The 20,167-nt window shown below is 43.4% G+C and overlaps 1 protein-coding gene across 2 annotated transcripts in view; it reads right to left on the bottom strand.

The window, feature by feature from the left end:
• ACSF2 (acyl-CoA synthetase family member 2) overlaps positions 1-20,167 on the bottom strand; it is a 76,374-nt gene that overhangs the window by 43,251 nt on the left and 12,956 nt on the right. Inside the window, exons 2-10 of one of the 2 annotated variants that reach the window (XM_077327934.1) lie at positions 19,278-19,473; positions 18,762-18,890; positions 14,105-14,158; positions 11,074-11,192; positions 9,623-9,785; positions 8,303-8,398; positions 6,570-6,718; positions 5,023-5,114; positions 3,893-3,969 (exon numbers count right to left, since the gene is read on the bottom strand). In XM_077327934.1, the coding sequence (XP_077184049.1) occupies positions 3,893-3,969; positions 5,023-5,114; positions 6,570-6,718; positions 8,303-8,398; positions 9,623-9,785; positions 11,074-11,192; positions 14,105-14,158; positions 18,762-18,890; positions 19,278-19,473 (1,075 nt within the window). The remainder of the gene's footprint in view (positions 1-3,892; positions 3,970-5,022; positions 5,115-6,569; positions 6,719-8,302; positions 8,399-9,622; positions 9,786-11,073; positions 11,193-14,104; positions 14,159-18,761; positions 18,891-19,277; positions 19,474-20,167) is intronic. The other variant, XM_077327935.1, reaches the window with a different exon arrangement.

Below are 20,167 nucleotides of genomic sequence, written 5' to 3'. Positions count from 1 at the left end.
TGCAAGACCGGAAACCTGTGGGAAACTAATGAAACGCTACTGGATTCCACTAAAAAAGCAGGTATGCGTAACGCCGGGATTGCACTTTTAAAAATAGCGTTTCCGCTTTGTGGGACCGATTGGCAACATTGGTCCTTGTGCAGAATCAGCCAGTGTATTGCTCAGCCCTATAGCAAGCAGAGGAGAGGACACGCAGTAATGGGTTTAAACTACAAGTACAACGATATAGGCTACATATCAGGAAAATATTTTTCACAGGAAGAGTAGTTCAGCAGTGGAATAGGCTGCCTAAGGAGGTGGTGAACTCCCCCTCACTGGCAGACTTCAAGCAAAGGTTGGATACACACTTTTCTTGGATGCTTTAGGATGCTTAGGGCTGATCCTGCATTGAGCAGGGGGTTGGACTAGATGGCCTGTATGGCCCCTTCCAACTCTATGATTCTATGATTCTATAAGCAATTGCCTGAGGGCTGCAAATGGAATCTGAATGTCACAAACATGCCCCAAAGGACCCAAACTCTATGGCATCACATCCATGTTATGCTTTACAATACTAACATTGTACTCAAAAACATTGTGTGTGATATTCAAGCTTGGTAGGAGCTCTATGGTATGTGTGGCATTATGCTCAGAGCAATAGCATAATGCCTCCCAAGACCCTGCATTAATAGTCAAGATTCTGTCAATAGAAGATGAGGATGTGTGAACTATGTAATGATTAATTGTGGCATCCCACTACAGTGGACTTTGTGTACAGTCATCCATCTACCTAGTTCATTTTCCTTATCTCCATTTTATCCTCCCAACAACCCTATGATGTAGGCTAGGCTGACAGACAGTGTCTGGCCTAAGATGAAGAAGCAAGTGGCACATTTAACAGCTAACCTTTCACAAATATTATGCCACAGATGCCAACAATTTTTTCTCTTGCCTTTGAGTAATCCTATAGTTGAATCTCAAATAGGTGGGAGCCAGAGAATTTAACAGCCTTATAGGTAAGTCCAGTACCTGCTAGGCCAGCTACTAGCAATCCATGAATATTGTGAGCTTGTTATTAATGGTACAGGACTATGAGACACTGTACATATTTTTATGGAAGCCCTTTTTGTTAGGTACCAGGCTTCTGTGATAAATGAGATATGAAACTAATTTGGGCGGCACAATTCCACACTGTGACACCCAGCTACAGCACAGCAGCAGTGCAGTGGTGGTGCCACTAGTCACCTCCCTAATACAATAGTTATGCAGTGGCCAAATGGGAAGAGTTGCTGGGCATTGCTGTGGAGTGGTTCATTCTGGTGTTATTGCTGGGCAGGGGCATGATGATAAAGAGGGCATGCAGGGCCAAGAGGAGTTCCAAATAGAGGAGTCGAAATCAAGTATCCATCACTGACAGGGGATGGAGAGGGGCAAGCCACAGGAGCAATACTGCACCCCTACACGCCTCTTAAAGAGACCACCTCTCAACAACACGCAGACACCTGTCAGTGGGGAGGGAGGTGTCAATCATCAGTCCCATGGGCACTCTATGGTGGGACTCTGTACACTGAAAGCACAGAGGGTGACAAGGGCGGGGGGGAATCATGGATGTGCAGGTGCCTCCCTTGCCATCCTTGCCATTGGGGTCATCCTTGCCATTGGGGTCATCCTCATGATAATCCACATTTGACCTCTCTGCAGAAGGAGGGCATTGGGAGCCAGGGCCCCCCAGAGAGTCTCAACAAGTCCCTAGCAGCTTCTGTCACCTGCATCCCTTGCTAGGGCAAGAATCCATTCAAGATGTCCAGAAACCATCATCACCAATGCTACCAGCCCCTAAACATCCACTGCTTCTCCCTCAGTTAGGCTTCCCACAACTTGTGATGCCTCTCTGGCTGCTCCTGCTCCAACCACCATCATAGAGAAAAGGGGAGGGTGGGATGTGCCAGACATGGGCTCTGTAGCCAGGGCCCTGCAAATGGCCAACATTCCCTCCTTTAGGCCACCAGATTCCATAACACCTGGCCCAGCCACATCCACCATATGTCCCGCCCATCCCCATTCACTAGGACAGAGCTGCTGCCATCTGAAAGTACTGAGTCCACTCTTAGCACCAATTCCTCCTCAAGTACCAGGGCCAGATGTCGGCAGGAACACAAGTTGCCATGCACCTCCTTGGGGTAAAAGCATGTATTCCTTCATCTTCGTAGATTCTGCACAGGCACACATGGAACTGTGCTGGCACAGGCTGGCCACAGAGAGGTGCTAGCAAGCTTAGTAAATGAATTTTTACTACCAGGAGTGCAGCCCCTATACTGTTCAGAGGAGGCTGACTTTCCTGCCCAAAGGTCCTGTGACCTGGGAGGGGATAGCACTCCTCCCTCAGTTCTCTTTCTGCAGCTGTTCAGAGAGGACACCACAGCAAGCAGTTGAGTGGTTCTATTGTGAGGTAAAAGTTCTGAGGAAAATATTTTCCTTCTTCACCTCAGCAAGTGAAGAAATGGCAAGTGCTCGGGCTGTGGAGCAAAGATGGCAGAATCGGATCTCCACAAGGCCTGTCTCCTCTGCCTGGGCAAGGGACAGAAGACTTCCACTTGTAAGGCCTGTCTCCAGCTTGAGCCAGGGAAGGGAGGGCCAACTGACAAGGCCTCGTTGCGGGAGACGACTCTGAAGGCAACAGATCCCCAACTGGAATAAGGCAGCCAGGACTGGTCCAACTGAGAGCACCCTCAGTCAGTTCCATGCCTGCGCCTGGAACTAGTACTGCAGGGGTAGTCAAACTGCGGCCCTCCAGATGTCCATGGACTACAATTCCCAGGAGCCCTTGCCAGCATTCGCTGGCAGGGACTCCTGGGGATTGTAGTCCATGGACATCTGCAGGGCTGCAGTTTGACTACCCCTGTATTACTGGGTAGAATGTGGTGGTACGACTGAAGCAGGGGAGTGTGCTGATTGGGTGTGCGCTTAGTCAGTACCCTGAGCTGCTTGGGGCCTTGTGGGTATGGCTGCAGGTGTGTGTGTGGGGGGGAGGGGGAATGAACCTGGAGTTGCAATGAGTATTAATGGTCCACAATGCCATTTCTACCAGTGCGACCTTGTGCCTGCTTGGGGGTGCATTCTCATGCTGAAAATGCTTTGGAGGCCACCGAATTGGAGCACGCCCCCAGTAATGCCCACATCTATACCAGTGGTAGGGTTCCTCTGCCAGCGTGCTGCTGCAGCGCTCCTGCACCAGTGGAACTAGGCACCACTGGTACTTTATATCAGCATAAACTGCCCTTACTCCAGTGTAATTCATAATTACTCCATTGTTGGGGCTATACCAATCCTCTCCCCTCCCCTGGATTACACACACTCAGGAGTAAGAAAAGTCTATGTGTGCACACCAATGGCCAGGGGGTACGAACATCACCAACTTGGCTGGATTTGCACAAAAACATCTAAATACTTTCCCAAGTAAGGAGTTTTCCTTAAGGGACTGAGGCATGAAGATTTAAAGCAGCATATTCAGACAGAAAAAAAAGTTTAGTATAACCAGAAAATAAATGCAAACAATATTCAGTTTGAATTTCAAGAAAATTCCCCCAAACTAAGAATCCCATAGAAATCAACAGTAAAATAATAAAAAAACAGCAGCACGTAAAGACTGAGATGCCCCAATTTTGCCTGGCATGGTCGTGCCAAAACACTTCCAGATAAAAAATGAAGCAAATTTCCCGTGATAAAAAATGAAGCAAATTTCCCTTGAGAGGGAGATCTACTGTGCAATCCTAAACAGAGTTACATCTTTCCAAGTCACCAAACTCCCAATCTTTGCACCGTATTTCTGACCATGAGGGGCATACAAAGATGGTCTGCTAAAGATCATTGCACTATAGGAAACTGTGCACTGCAAAGACGAAAACCGACTTACCACCATTTCCTTCATGTTCATCTTCCTTATGATCTTCTTCATAACTTCAGGAGGTGTCGGTGACCCTGCAATGATTCCTGAAAGATCAAAAACAAAAACAAAGATGTCTTCTTTGTAGCCTTCTTGAGGACTCTGTGCATTATAAATTATCAGTATGGAAAATGCTTCCTATGCTTCGTCTTCCAGTACACGGTATACCCCAATCTGAGCCTGGAAACTCCCTGGGTTAACTATTTGGCACAACCAATTCTGCCTCAGTATAGACAGTCTCAATGCATGTGAAAGATTCAGGTGGGTAGCTGTGTTGGTCTGGAGGATCAGAACAAAGTGTATGCACACGAAAGCTTATACCTTAAATAAAACTTTCTTGGTCTTAAAGGTGCCATTTCCCCCCCGATAAATTTGAATGTAGCTTGTTCTTTGTTGCTAGCAGCTCACAGCTTCCATTTTTAATTAACACAGATAATTATATTAATATTAACAATAACACCAACAACTTGTTGGCATATCTGTTTGGAAAGACTTCTTTTGAACTACTTCCATTCACTTGGGTACAGAAGGGAGAATCGCAGTGCACCTAGCAAATGCTGCCACATGCTGGTAGATGTAGGAATAAAACCAGAAGAAGATTATGGTCCTCCTTGTGCTTCCAGCAACAACTAGGGGGGCAGGGAGGGAATCCTTCAAACCTTCAAATTATTAACAACAAAAAAGAAACATACATTTGGATGATTGACATCCACTTATTCGGGGGCTCGTTCAGGTAAACATATCCTGCTGATCACAAGCCATTTCACACTTCCTTCAACAGCTTAAAAACACACTTTCTCTGTGGTTTGTGTAATGAACTAATGAATACAAATTAATTTACATTAATTGGTTAGTAGAAATGACATTTAAGCAGCTAACTTTCAAAATCAATTAAAATGTCCAGTTCTATGCTTAACGTCACATTATGAATAACTTTCAGGATTCAGGTTGCAGTATAATATAAGATGAACTGTACTGACTATTTATGTAGCTTAGAAATCAATATTAGGAGGACCAGACTGACTCTGCTCATCCACGGTGACCCTCTAGGATTTATGTTAAGTTCTACCCACTTAAAGGCATAGAATCTTCACACTTACCTCCCCGAATACTTGAGAGATCATAGTTGTCAAAGTCAGCCTGTCCTAGTATATCTATGTACATGGTTGGAGTGCCATATACATGGGTGCATCTTCAAAGGAAGAATAAAGACAAACAAATTACAGTTTTCTGGGACAAGTACACGAGTACAAGTAGGTGCTCATGTGGGTTGGCTAAACCAAAGGAGAACACTATACCACCCATCTATCCAATTTGGGTGTAATGTTTCAATGTCACCTCCAATTCTGAGCAACCTTTCCTTGTAACTGTGCAAAAAAATACTACTTTCTAAAGTGTAAAGGTAAATGAGCATTCAAGCTCCACACAGATCTCATCAGCTGAGCCAGTTCACCTGCAAAAAAAAAAAAGCTTCTGCTTTTTATTATTTTCCAGATGTATACAAGACTAACCTCCAATCTTCTAATATGGTGCTGCCATACTATGAAGACAATCTGAAGCTAAACTATATTAAACCCAATGGCAGACAAAAGGCCTGATTTGGAGAAATAAACCTGTGCGTGCGTGCGTGAGAGAGAGAGAGAGAGAGAGAGAGAGAGAGAGAGAGAATCATGTTAACCAGTACAGAAACAACCAGATATGAATGGAATATATTGTCAGACCAGCAGTATCACACCTAAATAAGATTGAACTAAGTACTGTAAAGTGACAAAACTAGATGGGCACTTCTATTTACATATCTTGCTTTTTTGGATATTCCCAGTGAGGATAGTACTCGGGGTAAACAAGAGCCAGTTTGGTATAGTGGCTAGGAGTGCGGACTTCTAATCTGGCAAGATGGGTTCAATTCTGCACTCCCCCACATCTGGGTAATCTTGGGCTCACCACACCGCTGATAAAGCTGTTCTGACCGAGCAGTGATATCAGGGCTCCCTCAGCTCCACCCACCTCACAGGATGTCTGTTGTGGGGAGAGGAAAGGGAAGGCGACTGTAAGCCGCTTTGAGCCTCCTTCAGGTAGAGAAAAGTGGCATATAAGAACCAACTATTCTGCTTCTTCTTTTTCTATTTTAAAAATGTTCAAAGGCTGCATACCAGTCATTTTACATTATTCTTCTGGAGCAAGTAGCAAATGCCTGAGATCACTAAACACAGGACAAATTCAGAGAGATTTCATGACCTGCAAATCCAACTATCTATAATCATATGAGCAAAGGGAGGATGGTTACAGTCACCTGTTCTTTTTTATACATTTTTTCTAAAGGAACTGCTCCCTCCTAGTTTCAAGACTGTCACATCTTTACTAAGACATAGTGGCTTCCTTATAACATCAAATCCCAGTCACAAGCCTTAGATGTGACACAGTACACATCCATTTAAGATTCATTACTACATTCTTAGGAGAGAGAGAAAACAAACCCCAGGTATCTCTTCTGCCACTGATTAGCGGTCTGATGCAGACAACAGTGAGATCATGAAGCTATGCCTGTACCTCAAGAGATGTTCACAGCTCAGAAGCTAAGAAAAAGTGGCTCCAAAAACACAAAATGGCAGTATTCAAAGCTTTAAAGTATGAGTCAAACACTTACTTCTCCTGTTCTATTGTCTTCAGTGCAGCTTTAGCCTCAAAGCTTAAAGACGGGAAGACAAGAGAGACACCATGAACTGCCATCATCATGCACCCTGCCACAGAGCCCAGGCAGTGGTAGAGCGGAACGGGAAGACAACAACGGGCTTGCTAGGGTCAAGGAAACACAGACATTGTACATTCACCCTCCAGTGTTGGTTTTAACCATTCCCACAGCTTATTATGACAAAGATTAAGAAGGGCCATCAAGAGGTGTATTAAAAGAGTTGGGGGTTGCCTGAATTGGGGGATCAGACTGAAAAATGCACTTTGAAGAGTTGTATTCATCCAGTGCCTATCCCTCTCTGACAACAATAAAATTTCATCACTACACAATAATCCATATGTAGAAATCAATGCGGGCAGTCTGCGGGCAGGATGTGAATATGAAGCACTCAGGTTAGTTGTATAAGCAACTAGAAAACTAGAACCTCATGGCATATACACAGCCCTCATTGCTATGCTTCATGGAGGGGAAATGTAAGATTTACTAATATTTAGTGCAGGGGTAGTCAAACTGCGGCCCTCCAGATGTCTATGGACTACAATTCCCATGAGCCCCTGCCAGCATTGGACATCTGGAGGGCCGCAGTTTGACTACCCCTGATTTAGTGCATAGAGAAAATCCTGAAAATTTTCAGAAAGCATATGTCAGCCTGGTGTAGAGTGGCAGTCCCCAGCATAGTTTCTGGTGCCACCTTTTCTAGCACCTGCCAAGTAGTTTTAGAAAGTGGGTGGGGCGTTTTGCCCAGCAGGACTTCTGATTGGCCATTGGAAATCTAATTGCCTGTATAGATTTATTTTTTTTAAATGCTGCTTCAGCAATGGCTGCCACCACAGCACAAGGATCTTTACTATGTAAGGTAAATTATAAGAAAACAGAAAGAAAATATATTTTAAATAATGTTAATTTTAAAAGGCATCTTGTTAAACACAGCTTCTGCCTGAAATCATAGAAGAGAATCATAGAATAATGGAGTTGGAAGGGACCTCATGAGTCATCTAGTCCAACCCCCTGCACTATGCAGGACACTCACAACCCTATCACTCATCCACTGTAACCTGTCACCCCCTTGAGCCTTCACAGAATCAGCCTCTCCGTCAGATGGCTATCCAGCCTCTGTTTAAAAATGTCCAAAGATGGAGAACCTACCATCTCCCGAGGAAGCCTGTTCCACTGAGAAACCGCTCTGTCAGGAACTTCTTCCTAATGTTTAGAATTTCTTTTGAATTAATTTCATGCCATTGGTTCTGGTCCATCCCCCTGGGGCAATGTTGAAGACTTACTATCATAGTTATGCACTAACTTGATTCCCTGACAATCTGTGGCTGTTTCTGCTTCCTACAGCAGCCATTTTGTGATTGGGCCCACCACTGAATTCCAGAGGTGCCCCCAAGCTTTAAAAGGTTGAAGATACTTGGGATAGTGATCAATGGACTGGGCCAAGATCCAGGAGACCCAGGTTCAGAACTCTACCATGGAAGCTCATTGGGTGACCTTGGGACAGCCACTTTCTCAACCTAACCCACCTGATTGCTGTGAGGACAAAATGGGGACAGTGGGGGAGACTGATGCTGTAAGCCACTTTGGCTCCCCAGTGGAGTAACTTATAAATATCTGAATTATTTAGGAGACAGTATTCTTTAATCAGAATCTCCGACTTCAGTATTGATCAACACATTCAGACGTTTTACCATATGATTGACTCCAAGCCTAATACCAATCAGGTTTGCATTATTCACAATGTTGTAGTGTGAAAGTGTGGCCCCTTTGGGGCTTCCTGTCGTTCCCTGAAGGAAAGAGAGAAGTAATTTATTAATTGAAATCCCATCCTGTTCCATCTTCACAGGTTGACTGCAACGCTTTAAAACCTACACACAACAGTTAAAAATAAAGCACTCTGACCAGAGTTCCGACAGCACAAGACCCATTTTTGGTTCAGAAGAACAGGAGACCTTCCCTACACATCAATCCTTAAACCCTGAGTTACTAAAGGTTTATTTGCAGGGAGTTTTTACATAGAGAAACATTAACAATGCTACTTTCCCCACCTATAGACTCAAGTGGTACAGCCTCAAGATTCTACTACCTAACTCTACAGCATGTGTAGACCCAGGCCTATGATCCAACTTGCAGCTTTGCCTGCCAGGGCAGAAGGCCCTATTTTAAACTTTTAAAACGTAGAAAACGTAAAACAGGGTTTCCAAATAACCAAGTGGTAAGCTGTTGGCTATTGCTTCTTGGAAAGTATCTACTAGCTAGAAATGTCTGAGGAATGAAGATGTTATGTCAATTAATCATGAAAATGTAAATACACAAAAGAAAATCTGGACAAATCCTGATAAGGTTTGCAGATGGATCTTCTGTGCCTTTTATAGCTCCATTTAATAACCTTCCTAATTCATGCCATAGTTATCCCTATTGCAATGGCACAATGAAAAAAACTGACAGGAAGAAAATTGATTCATTTAAATGTAATGTTGGATACTATGTGACACTAAAGAAACACATAAGTGGGTTCTAGATTAAATCAAGCTTGAACAATCACTTGAAGCTAAAATGACTAAGACTACCATACCTTGTCACAGTATGACAAGACAAGAGTCATTGGAAAAGACAAACATACTGTGAAAAGTTAAGGCAGCAGGAAAAGAAAAAGACCTAGTATGAGATGGAATAACTCAATAAAGGAAGCCATGGTCTTCAGTTTGCAAGACCTGACTAAGGCTGTCAACAACATAATGTTTTGGGGGTCATTAACGTTCAGGGTTGCCATACATTGAAAGCAACGTCACAGCACTTAACATATCTCAAGATACTACAAATCTCAGCTATTCTAAAAGACAAGAATTTGTTCACAACAAAACAATATCTAACCAAATGTAGATCATTTGTACAACTCTGCGTAAGCTTCTAAATGTTAAGGTCTTTCGGTACACAGTGTGCTAATCCTGATATCATAATTTGTAGTATCTGAATACACATGTTGACAAAATGGTAGATGCTGTACCCACTGAAGTGAACTGGATGTTGATAGGCTCTTGGCAAACCAGTGTCTTCCGTACGTCCTGCAGCTGTTTCTTGTGGCTGCTGTCTCCAGCCTGCATCACGTCAGCTATCTGGAATGTGCCAGGCAGCTTGGAGTCCAGGGTGATTACAACAGAAAGCTCTGGCAGGCTGATACAGTGGACAGAATGGTCAATAGCAGAGGAAAAGAGAAGACAGGAATATAGTCTGGGAACAGGCTGCTGGGGTGCGGACCAAGCATTCTGCTATGGGAACTGCTCAGCTTAGTTTTATATATTTGTTTAAGTTGTGGGAGTTTGGGAGTGCTTTATACAGTTTTGTTTTGAAGATCTGTATTCAACTGTGCATTACTCCTGTATATCTTCTGTAACATCCTCAGATATTCGCAATTCAGGATATATTTATGCATTTTTCACATCCCCAGAATTTACTGTCTTGGGCCTTCTGCATTATTGCCACTAAGAGTCTCACTGGCATAGAAGAAAATGTGTCAAGCAGTGAACAGTGCCAAAATTTGGGATGTGCATTTGGCAAATGAGACCCCTCTCTCCCCTAAAAAAAACCCCTTAGGGGTATTTTTTCAGATATGCTTTCAGTTGGATATAGATCAGACTGAATCTTGAAAATATTAGGAATTTTTGGGGATTGCAGTTAAAAGGCCTTTAAATGCCTTTCATGTGAATTCCCAACTTGGCGAAGCCATTTAAAGGGACAAGAATTTAAAGAGTCTGTGAGCCTTCAGAGTTCATGCCAAGTCGAAATCATGGCTTGGAGAAGGCAGATAAAGGAACCGTGATCCCTTTAAACACCGTTTTCCTCCCTCCAATTAAACCAATGAAACATGGGGAACCTTTTAAGGGGGGCCATAGTATTGGACCCCCTTTTCCAATCTTTTTGAAATTTGGGGGTTTTGAGGAGAAGTACCAGCAGCTATAATATTCCCCATAGGGTATAATGGAGCTGAAAAAAATTCAAAAATCCTGAATATTTACTTAGCCCAAATACCATACTGGTATTGAGATTATGGAATATTGGGAAATACTATTTTTTTAGTTCAATATATCCAATATATAGGGGCTCTTTTTGCACACCCGTAAATAGAACTACCCAGCTTGCTGGGGGGTAAACGGTAATGACTGGGGAAGGCACTGGCAAACCACCCCGTATTGAGTCTGCCATGAAAACGCTAGAGGGCGTCACCCCAAGGGTCAGACATGACCTGGTGCTTGCACAGGGGATACCTTTACCTTTAAATAGAACTAGAGCAAGCTTTACAGACATCAATTTCCCTGTAGCCAAGGACTGAGTCCTGATCAGCCTTATCATGGTATTGACTTTGTTGAATGCTTGACAAATGTGGCACCCTATCGTGGTTAAAACAAAGTGTAAGAGCTGGCCTTGGGTGTGGTCTGTGAAGTGAGGCACAAGTAGCACTTACCTCTTGCTTTCTAGTGCTCCAGGACTAGACAGCTCCAGCTCTGGGCAAATTTGCTTCAAGATCTCATAATATTTCTGTGTTTTAAATTGCGTGGGAAACACCAGTGCTTTGCAACCAACCTAAGGGAATAAAAGGGGGCATCAGGATATAGAAAGTATCTTGGAAATCAAGTTATAAAATAGTATCATACTGCAGAGAAAATAGTGAGTAGATTTCCTTATGACTCACAGGAATTGATGTGGTAATACACTAAATGGAGGAGAACGCATCTACTCAGTCTTTGCATTGCAAGCTGATCAGTTTTCCTTTAGGCCTGACATCATCATCATCATCATCATCATCATCATCATCATCATCATCATCATCATCATCATCATCATATTTATTCCCTGCCACTCCTGAAGCCGGCTCGTGGCGGGTTACACAAGTCCATAAAACCAAGTTAAAACCCCCATTAAAAAGGATATAAAAATTCAATTACAATCACAGCAAAGTAGGAACATGGCAGAAATATAATCCCACCCCAACCCTACCACTAGAGGGGGGAGGAACATTATTCTGTAAGAACATTATTGTCCTTACAGAGACTCAAAGAAAAAAACTGTTGAACCGGAAGGCATATAAATACGAAAGGTATTTGAAACAATCTTCAAAAATAGGAAGAGGCCTACTGCATCAGATCCCTCTAGTCCAGGATCCTCTCTCACATAATAGCCAACCAATTTCTCTGGAAGGCCAATAGCTGGACATAGAGATCAAACACTTTCCCTGATGTTGGCCTCCCGCTACCCAGAGATTTCCTGTCTATGAATGTGGAGGTTCCCTTTAATCACCATGGCAACTATTTCTGTACTTGTATAAGGAAGATCAGAGTTTGCCATGAGTAAAGGGTGGCAGTCAGCATAACACTGGAAAGATGAGACACAAATATATAAAAAGCAAAGAATCTTTACTGTAAATTTTAAGAAGTGCCTTCATACAATTCATTTTTCAAATCCAAACATGGTCATTATTAATACAAAATCAAATCCTCGGTATGAAATGAAGTTTTTCATTAAAAAGGAAAATGTCTTTAATTCAGAAACAGAAGAATACTCTGCCTGACATACCTTCCCCCACTGCAGTCATGTTATACACAAGAGGAAGAAAAGCCCCACGATAGAAGTCCTCAAACGGCTGTTTCAACAAAAATCATGTTTTCTGATCATAGTATCTGAAACCTTCCCATTTGCTTTTGCAGAGGAAAACAAGGCCCCTCATTCTTGTAAGCCTTTCACTTGCAGACGAGTGAATCTGAGCCCAAGCAGCATATTGTTAATCTTAGTCTCAAGGGTTAAATTAGGCAATAACCAACCAGTTCTATGAAAAAAGTCTTATTTTTTTCAGTAGGATTCCTCTTCCAGGGTCCAGATTAATTTATTTTCAAGTATCATCTGGAGCCAATAACATATATTGTATGCAGACGAAAACAGAGCCTGGTGGAATACTATTTTCTTCTCCAAACAATATTTGTTATTTGCTCCAAAATATATTTGATAATCATTTAATCTGGACCCTGGAAGGAAGGTACATTTATTACTGAAAATCATTATTCTAACAGAAAAAAACTTCTTTCAATGGGTTTGCTAAATTTAATATTTAGAATACTTTAGGTACATAGTTGAGTGAGCACCTCATTACAACTATATTGAATAGTCTACAGCTATTGATAAAGAGTCCTCTGCAATTTCAGTGAAGGTGTAATCTGAATTGAGAGATACGGGGGAGCCACTCAGAGCTATGACTAAATTTGAAACAATAATTACACAAAGGAAACCCCAGCCACTAGGTCAAATATATAAACTGTTATTAAAATAAAGACAGAGTGAACAGATTAAAAGTGTATGATTAAGTGGATGCAAAACTTTAATTATAATGTATCTTTGCAAGAACGGGAACAACTATGGGGTAAAAATGTTAAGCTTACAAAATATAAATCACTGAGAGAAAACTGGTATAAGATCTTTTATTGATGATATGAAACAGAATGGCAAACCAAGATGATGGGAAATGTTGGAGCTGTCATAAGACTGTTGGTTCCTTTTATCATATGGGGTGGTGCTGTGTTAAAGTTTTAAAAACTGGATAAAAATACATATCATGATGGAAAAGATGTTAAAAATTAAGTCTCCTTTTTATTCTGAACACATGATACTAACTTTCTTTCTTGAAAACTTACTAGTTAGAGCAAGAGAACTTTCCCCCCATGCTATGACAGCAGCGAGACTATTAATGATCAAGAACTGGATAAAGTGGGTGAACTATGCAGGATGGCCAAACTAACAAATTCAGTATATAGAAGACTCCTGGAAGAATTCCAGAAGCATTGCATTTTTATTTGGATTATGTGAATAAGTCGTTTCACAATGTATTATAGTACAGTGGTCCCCAACCTTTTTATCACTGGGGACCGGTCAAGGCTTGACAATTTTACTGAGGCCACAGGGGAGGGGCATTCTTTTGCCGAGGGATGTCGTCGCTGCTGCCTGAACCCCTGCTCCACTTTCTTTCCCGCCGGGGCCCCTAATGTGAGCTGGTGGCAGAGTGGCAGGGCAGCCCCCGAGTCAGCAGCCAGGGAGGAGCTGCTGATCCACGGTTTTTATATATAAAAAACAAAAATTAAAGAGTCATGTGGCTCCTTCTTGGACTTACACCTGCTTCATCAGATGCATGAAGTGAGTTCTCAGGCAAGATTTTTCTATATATTAAGAGTGTGTGTGTGTGTGTGTGTGTGGGGGGGGGTGTTTCTGACAAATGAAAAGGCCTGGTTTGTGATACTTCTGTGCAAGATTCTAAAGGACTTAGGTAAGCATAGTGATTATTCCTGAAAGCGCTGTATAGAAATGACATAAACAAGGCCTTGTTCCCAACTTTTTTTCTTCTATCCAACTCTAAGGCATTTCACATCTGGTGAAGTGGACTCAGGAATCTTAAAGAAACTTGTTTGCTGTTGAAACTGCAAAAATTTATGACTACTGTAGATTTTTCATACCTTCTTCAGCACAAACTCTAGTTCACTGGATTGATACGCTGGGTTCACAGAAACCTGGAAAAATCAAGAGATTGCAAGAGAAATCAAATATTTTATCTTCAAAACATGTGTTGTAAGACAGGGTTCCCCTATGTGACTTCAGCTGAGCTTTCGAGAAAGTGGGTATGGCCACTGTAAACCAGGGTGTAAATTGCACGGAGCTTTTTTTCCAATCCCAGGTTGATTCAGTCCCTGCCGTCTACACAAAATGCGATTTCCATTTTGATTTTGGGTGATTTAAATTTTCCTTCTGCAGCAAGAAGGATTGATCCGGAGTGACCCTACCTTTATTGTGTGATATCTTACAGTGCTTTTAATGCTAAATATTTCAAGATTCGGATTGAGAAAGCAGGCTGTTTTGAACCTCCGTGGTAGACGCCCTGATTGGCCAAAGGTGGCCACGTGACAAGCTTGCCTGAAAGGAGAAGCCCCTAATTTCTCTCAACTTCTGTTGGTCTTGGATTTTTTCTCCCTCCTCTGCCTTCTTCAATCCTTTCCCCAAGAAAAGAAAGAGGCTCCCTGCTTGGCTCCTCCCCCCCCCCAGGAAAAGAAAGAGGCTTGGATTTCAAGGGGGGGGGGGAAGAAGACCTGAGTTCAAATTGATCTGAATTCAACAGGATTGACAATAGAATAAACAAAGTAAGTGCAGACTCTGCCCAGGGCTTGCTACTGGCTGCCCTTGTTCAAATGAAAAGGTTTTTTACTATTGCATCTACAGCCACAACTACTAAGCCCTCCTTAGTCAGCATGTGGTTCCATTCCCCCTTCAGGCTTTCCTTCTTTTTCTTCCTCTTTATGTCTGTCCCTCTCCCCTTGGGCTTTCACTTTTTTATTGCCTTTCTGAAATTATTTTGCAAAACCAGAAAAGTAGTACAGGTCCTGCCAGACCAACCTGGTTTCCTTTTTTGACCAAGTAACAGGTTTGCTGGATCGGGGAAATTCGGTTGATGTCATTTACTTGGATTTTAGTAAAGCTTTTGACAAGGTTCCCCATGATGTTCTGATGGATAAATTGAAGGACTGCAATCTGGATTTTCAGATAGTCAGGTGGATAGGGAATTGGCTAGAGAACCGCACTCAAAGAGTTGTTGTCAATGGTGTTTCATCAGACTGGAGAGAGGTGAGTAGCGGGGTACCTCAGGGCTCGGTGCTCGGCCCGGTACTTTTTAACATATTTATTAATGATCTAGATGAGGGGGTGGAGGGACTACTCATCAAGTTTGCAGATGACACCAAACTGGGAGGACTGGCAAATACTCCGGAAGATAGAGACAGAGTTCAACGAGATCTGAACACAATGGAAAAATGGGCAAATGAGAACAAGATGCAATTTAATAAAGATAAGTGTAAAGTTCTGCATCTGGGTCAGAAAAATGAAAAGCATGCCTACTGGATGGGGGATACGCTTCTAGGTAACACTGTGTGTGAACGAGACCTTGGGGTACTTGTGGATTGTAAACTAAACATGAGCAGGCAGTGTGACGCAGCGGTAAAAAAGGCAAATGCCATTTGGGGCTGTATCAACAGAGGCATTACATCAAAATCACAAGATGTCATAGTCCCATTGTATACGGCACTGGTCAGACCACACTTGGAGTACTGTGTGTAGTTCTGGAGGCCTCACTTCAAGAAGGACGTAGATAAAATTGAAAGGGTACAGAGGAGAGCGACGAAGATGATCTGGGGCCAAGGGACCAAGCCCTATGAAGATAGGTTGAGGGACTTGGGAATGTTCAGCCTGGAGAAAAGGAGGTTGAGAGGGGACATGATAGCCCTCTTTAAGTATCTGAAAGGTAGTCACTTGGAGGAGGGCAGGATGCTGTTTCTGTTGGTTGCAGAGGAGAGGACACGCAGTAATGGGTTTAAACTTCAAGTACAACGATATAGGCTAGATATCAGGAAAAAGATTTTCACAGTCAGAGTAGTTCAGCAGTGGAATAGGCTGCCTAAGGAGGTGGTGAGCTCCCCCTCACTGGCAGTCTTCAAGCAAAGGTTGGATACACACTTTTCTTGGATGCTTTAGGATGCTTAGGGCTGATCCTGCGTTGAGCAGGGGGTTGGACTAGATGGCCTGTATGGCCCCTTCCAACTCTATGATTCTATGATTCTATGATTCTAGTATTGCATTTGACTCCACTGTAGATTTGGCTGCACTTCCTATGTCACCCATTTTTGGGGTGCTGCTCAGTACCTCCCCCCCCAAAAAAATTCCAAAGGTTCCCACAAGGTCAAAAATGTTAGGTACCCCTGCTGTAAGACAATGATAGGCTGGGTGAAGAAGTCAGAGATCCTATATTATTTAGTTGGTAGAATGAAGTATACAAATTTGGCCAAAACCACATTTCTTCTCCCAAGATACAACTAGGTCATTCAGTGTCAAGCAGGTGGTTCAGTACACAGAAAAATGTGGTGAATATTTCGGGGGGGGGGGGGGAAATGAACCACATAAGCATGCTTAGAAATGAGGGGAACACTGCAGGAATTTTGAGTACAATTTTAGTGGAGTTGGAACAACTTCCTGCTTTGAATTTCCTATGATCAAAATACTGATTCAAGCTGAAGCATTTTAGATGCAATCCTGGTTCTGGAGGAAATTAATGGATATATATTTACCCTTGCTTTACCTTTGTTTTATACCCTTTCACTAAGTCTCTTGCAAAGACTCTCCTGAGTATCCTAGATACCCTCATGAACAATGTGTTGTACAGTCCAAAGGGCAGCAGAATGAAGGAAATGTCATGAAATCCCTCTTACGCACATACACCCTTCTTATATGTGGGTAATGAAGAAAAGCAGGCACTCCTTTGCTTTTATCATATATCTATATGAGAGAGTGAGAAAAATGCCTTTATAGGATAACCTATACTATAGCAATTTGCTAACTTTTATAATGTAATGCCTATTTATACAGATGTCTCTGGTCATTATTATTATGGGAAAAGTTATTAAAATGTCAAAAATTCCAATCATAATGGGATTACATTTGTACGTATATGGATAAAAATGATGGGTGAGTGCCAAAAATGCATTTCAAAAATAGCAGAAAAATTGAAATAACGCGAGAATGCAATTTTAAATCCACTTTTTTTGCATCAATTCATTCAATAGCATGTTACAAACGTATTTATAAAGTATATTTCTGTCCTTTGTGCATGGCCACCAAGGGCAGAAGACAAGTTAAAAAGTACAGCAAGTGACAAGTGCAAAATCAGGTTTAGGATTAGATGGATAGTTTCAAAGGATAGCCATGATGGTCTTCAGTAGAGCAGTTAGATTTGAGTCCAATGGCACCTTAAGAGTCGCAGGGTATAATCTTGGGGTTTCTTGACAGCCCTGGGTTTCCCGAATGAGTGGGAGTTAATTATTTTGTAATATATTTTTAAAATTTGTTATTTATTGGGTGGCATGACCCTATACGGGCTTGCTGATCCACCCTCCCCTCCCCCAAACAGCTAGTGATGAGCTTGGAGGGGGTGGGAAAGGGGAGGGGCCTCAGGTGGCAAACACAGCTGTACAAACACAGCTATGCTTCCCAACCATATTCTGCACAATTGTGCCACTTCTGGGGTTTCTTGGAGCCTGAAAAATGTTTCAGGGGGTTCTCAATGATTAAAAAAATGAGAAAGGCTTGCTTATATCCTGAAACTCTTGTTGGTCTCTAAGATGGGAGTGGACTTAAATCTAGCTATCCTAGACGGATACTCTTTTTTGTTGGACCAGTGTATATCGGTAGGAGAGTATACAACTTTTTGTGTTTCCTTTCATGAGGAAAAGAAAAGCTACATCATTCGTCTCTGTAAAGAGAATGCAATTACCTTTTATGAAAATGCAAACCCGTTAAATATTGTATTACTCAAAAGGAAGGCAATCTTTTTTACTCTTTTGGCTTTACAAAGGGCATGTGTTTGTGTCATATTTGACTCACATGCAGATTAATCAGTATGTAAAGTTGCCCCCATTCTGTTACTTGCAGGCTGTGCTGGGGGTGGGCTGCCAATACAAAGCCTGCAGAGAGAAACAAGTGGGCGTGATTTCATTAGCTTGGTCCTTCAGGTTGGAAACACTGTGAGGAGCAGTCCCTCCCCCCTGTGCTTTTTGTGGTTGGAAAGCACTGGAAAGCATGGGGGGGGGGGAGGTCAGCCTCTACTTCAGCTGGGGAGGAAGCTGGAAGCAGCCCGTGCAACCCAGTTAATCTGGGTGTGTGAGAAGGAAGTCAGGAAAGAGATGGGGGAGGGAAGAAAGCTGACCTGTGCTGCACAAAGCAGAGATGAAGGAAGAGTCCACAGGGGCTGCCGACACAGAGTGAGGAGACGGGGGCAGGAACAACTTCACTTCATACTCACCCAGTGACTGGTAGCACCAGGAGAGATTTATCTGGTACCAAGCTGAGGAAACATGCTCAGCACATTAGTAGGCAGAGGAACTGCAACAGGTGACAGGTATTGTTTTTTGTAGGACTACAAAAGGAGGAGGCATGTGCAGCTTAAGGATGGGGAGGGGAGTAGATGGGAGGATGTAGAAGGGGAGTCATCTCAAATTTGGGGGCTGGTTATCCATTACATATCCAGGATCCCTTCCCCATAAGTCAGGAGCTCTTGGATTTAAAAGACAAACTTACCAGGATGATTCCTGCTTGGGCTGTGGCAAATTGCATTAGTGTCCATTCGTATGTGTTGGGGCCCCACATCCCTAGTCGGTCACCTTTTTTCAAGCCAAGGGCCAGAAGCCCCATTGCTGCCTGTTCTACCTGGAGTATGCAAAAGAGAAGCAGTCTCAGCAACTTGAACTATTGCTAGAGGAATACAGGAAAAGGAAATAAGCACCAGAATGAAATGGGTACAGATGCTTAGCTTCATTAAAGAGAATTTGGAGCTGTTTAACCAGCACTATCTCATTCATTTGATCCCAAAATGGCAGCTTTGATGCCAGCCATACAATATTCAGCTCAGCTGTGTACAGAGGTAGCTTGTTTAGGAAAGGTTGTTTGAAAGTAGTAGACAACCATCCATCTTGACGACAGTACCTTTCAAAACTAATTTTCAGTGTTTTCTGGAAAACTATGAGATATGATGATTTGACAGTACAGAGAAAACTTAGCCTTTTGGACTGAGTAAGAAGGGAATAATTGACTTACATCATGTCTAAACTGGGCAAAAGTCTTCCGAACCCCATGTTTAGAATAAACCAAAGCTTCATGCTCCGGATACTTGTGGGTTGTCTCCTCCAGACACTGATCCACAGTTTTGGAAAGAAGTGGAATATCTGTCACCCCACAGACAAAACTTTTTGTGGCTATTGGTGCAGCAGGAGGTGCATTAATTTGCAGAGCACTGAAAGAAAACAGGTGAGAATAAAAAAAAATGTGGAAAGCAAATCTGTAACCGCTCCTACAGAGAGGTAATAATAAAGCAGTAAGGGCTAAAGGGGAGGAGAAAGGGCGGGCCCTCCAAGTGTCACTCCAGGGCCAAGCGGCCAATTGGGAGCTGTGCAAAGCATGGCTCCCCATTGGCTGCTTGGCCCGGCCTCGCCTGGGCCAGCCGGGGACTCGCCGCACAGAAGAAGAAGCCTTCTGACACGGTGAGTCCTCCGACCGCCTTCTCCTCACCCTAGGGAAAGGGGCAGGGACGCCATGTCTTCGACACGGCATCCCTGGTCCTTTCCTGCCCAGGGTCCAACACTGCCACCTTGGAGGGGGAACGGGGGCCTGCAATACAGTGGCAGGGCCGCGGCTTCAAGGATGCTGCAGCCCTGCCCCTCTCATGGCCGACAGCCACCCCCAAGGCCCGCACAGCATGGCAGGACCCTCCCGCCGCACCCCACCAGCACCAGGAAGCCTTCGCCATGCGAAGGCTTTGCCAGGGATGCCGCCTACCCAAAAGGGCTGCCGACGCCACCCCGAGCCTCCCACCACCGGCCCAGGAAAGCCTGCGCCGGCCCCCACTCACCCGATGAGGCCCTCGCCGCAGCGCCGTGGCAACGCCGCATACACACTGCACCCCTGCTGGGCCTCCCCGCCCGCCCCTG

Source organism: Paroedura picta, chromosome 3 (assembly GCF_049243985.1).
Source record: "Paroedura picta isolate Pp20150507F chromosome 3, Ppicta_v3.0, whole genome shotgun sequence".
NCBI classification, from domain to species: Eukaryota; Metazoa; Chordata; class Lepidosauria; order Squamata; family Gekkonidae; genus Paroedura; species Paroedura picta.
Note: the sequence above shows the minus strand (reverse complement) of the source record. Positions and strands in the feature narration are given on the sequence as shown.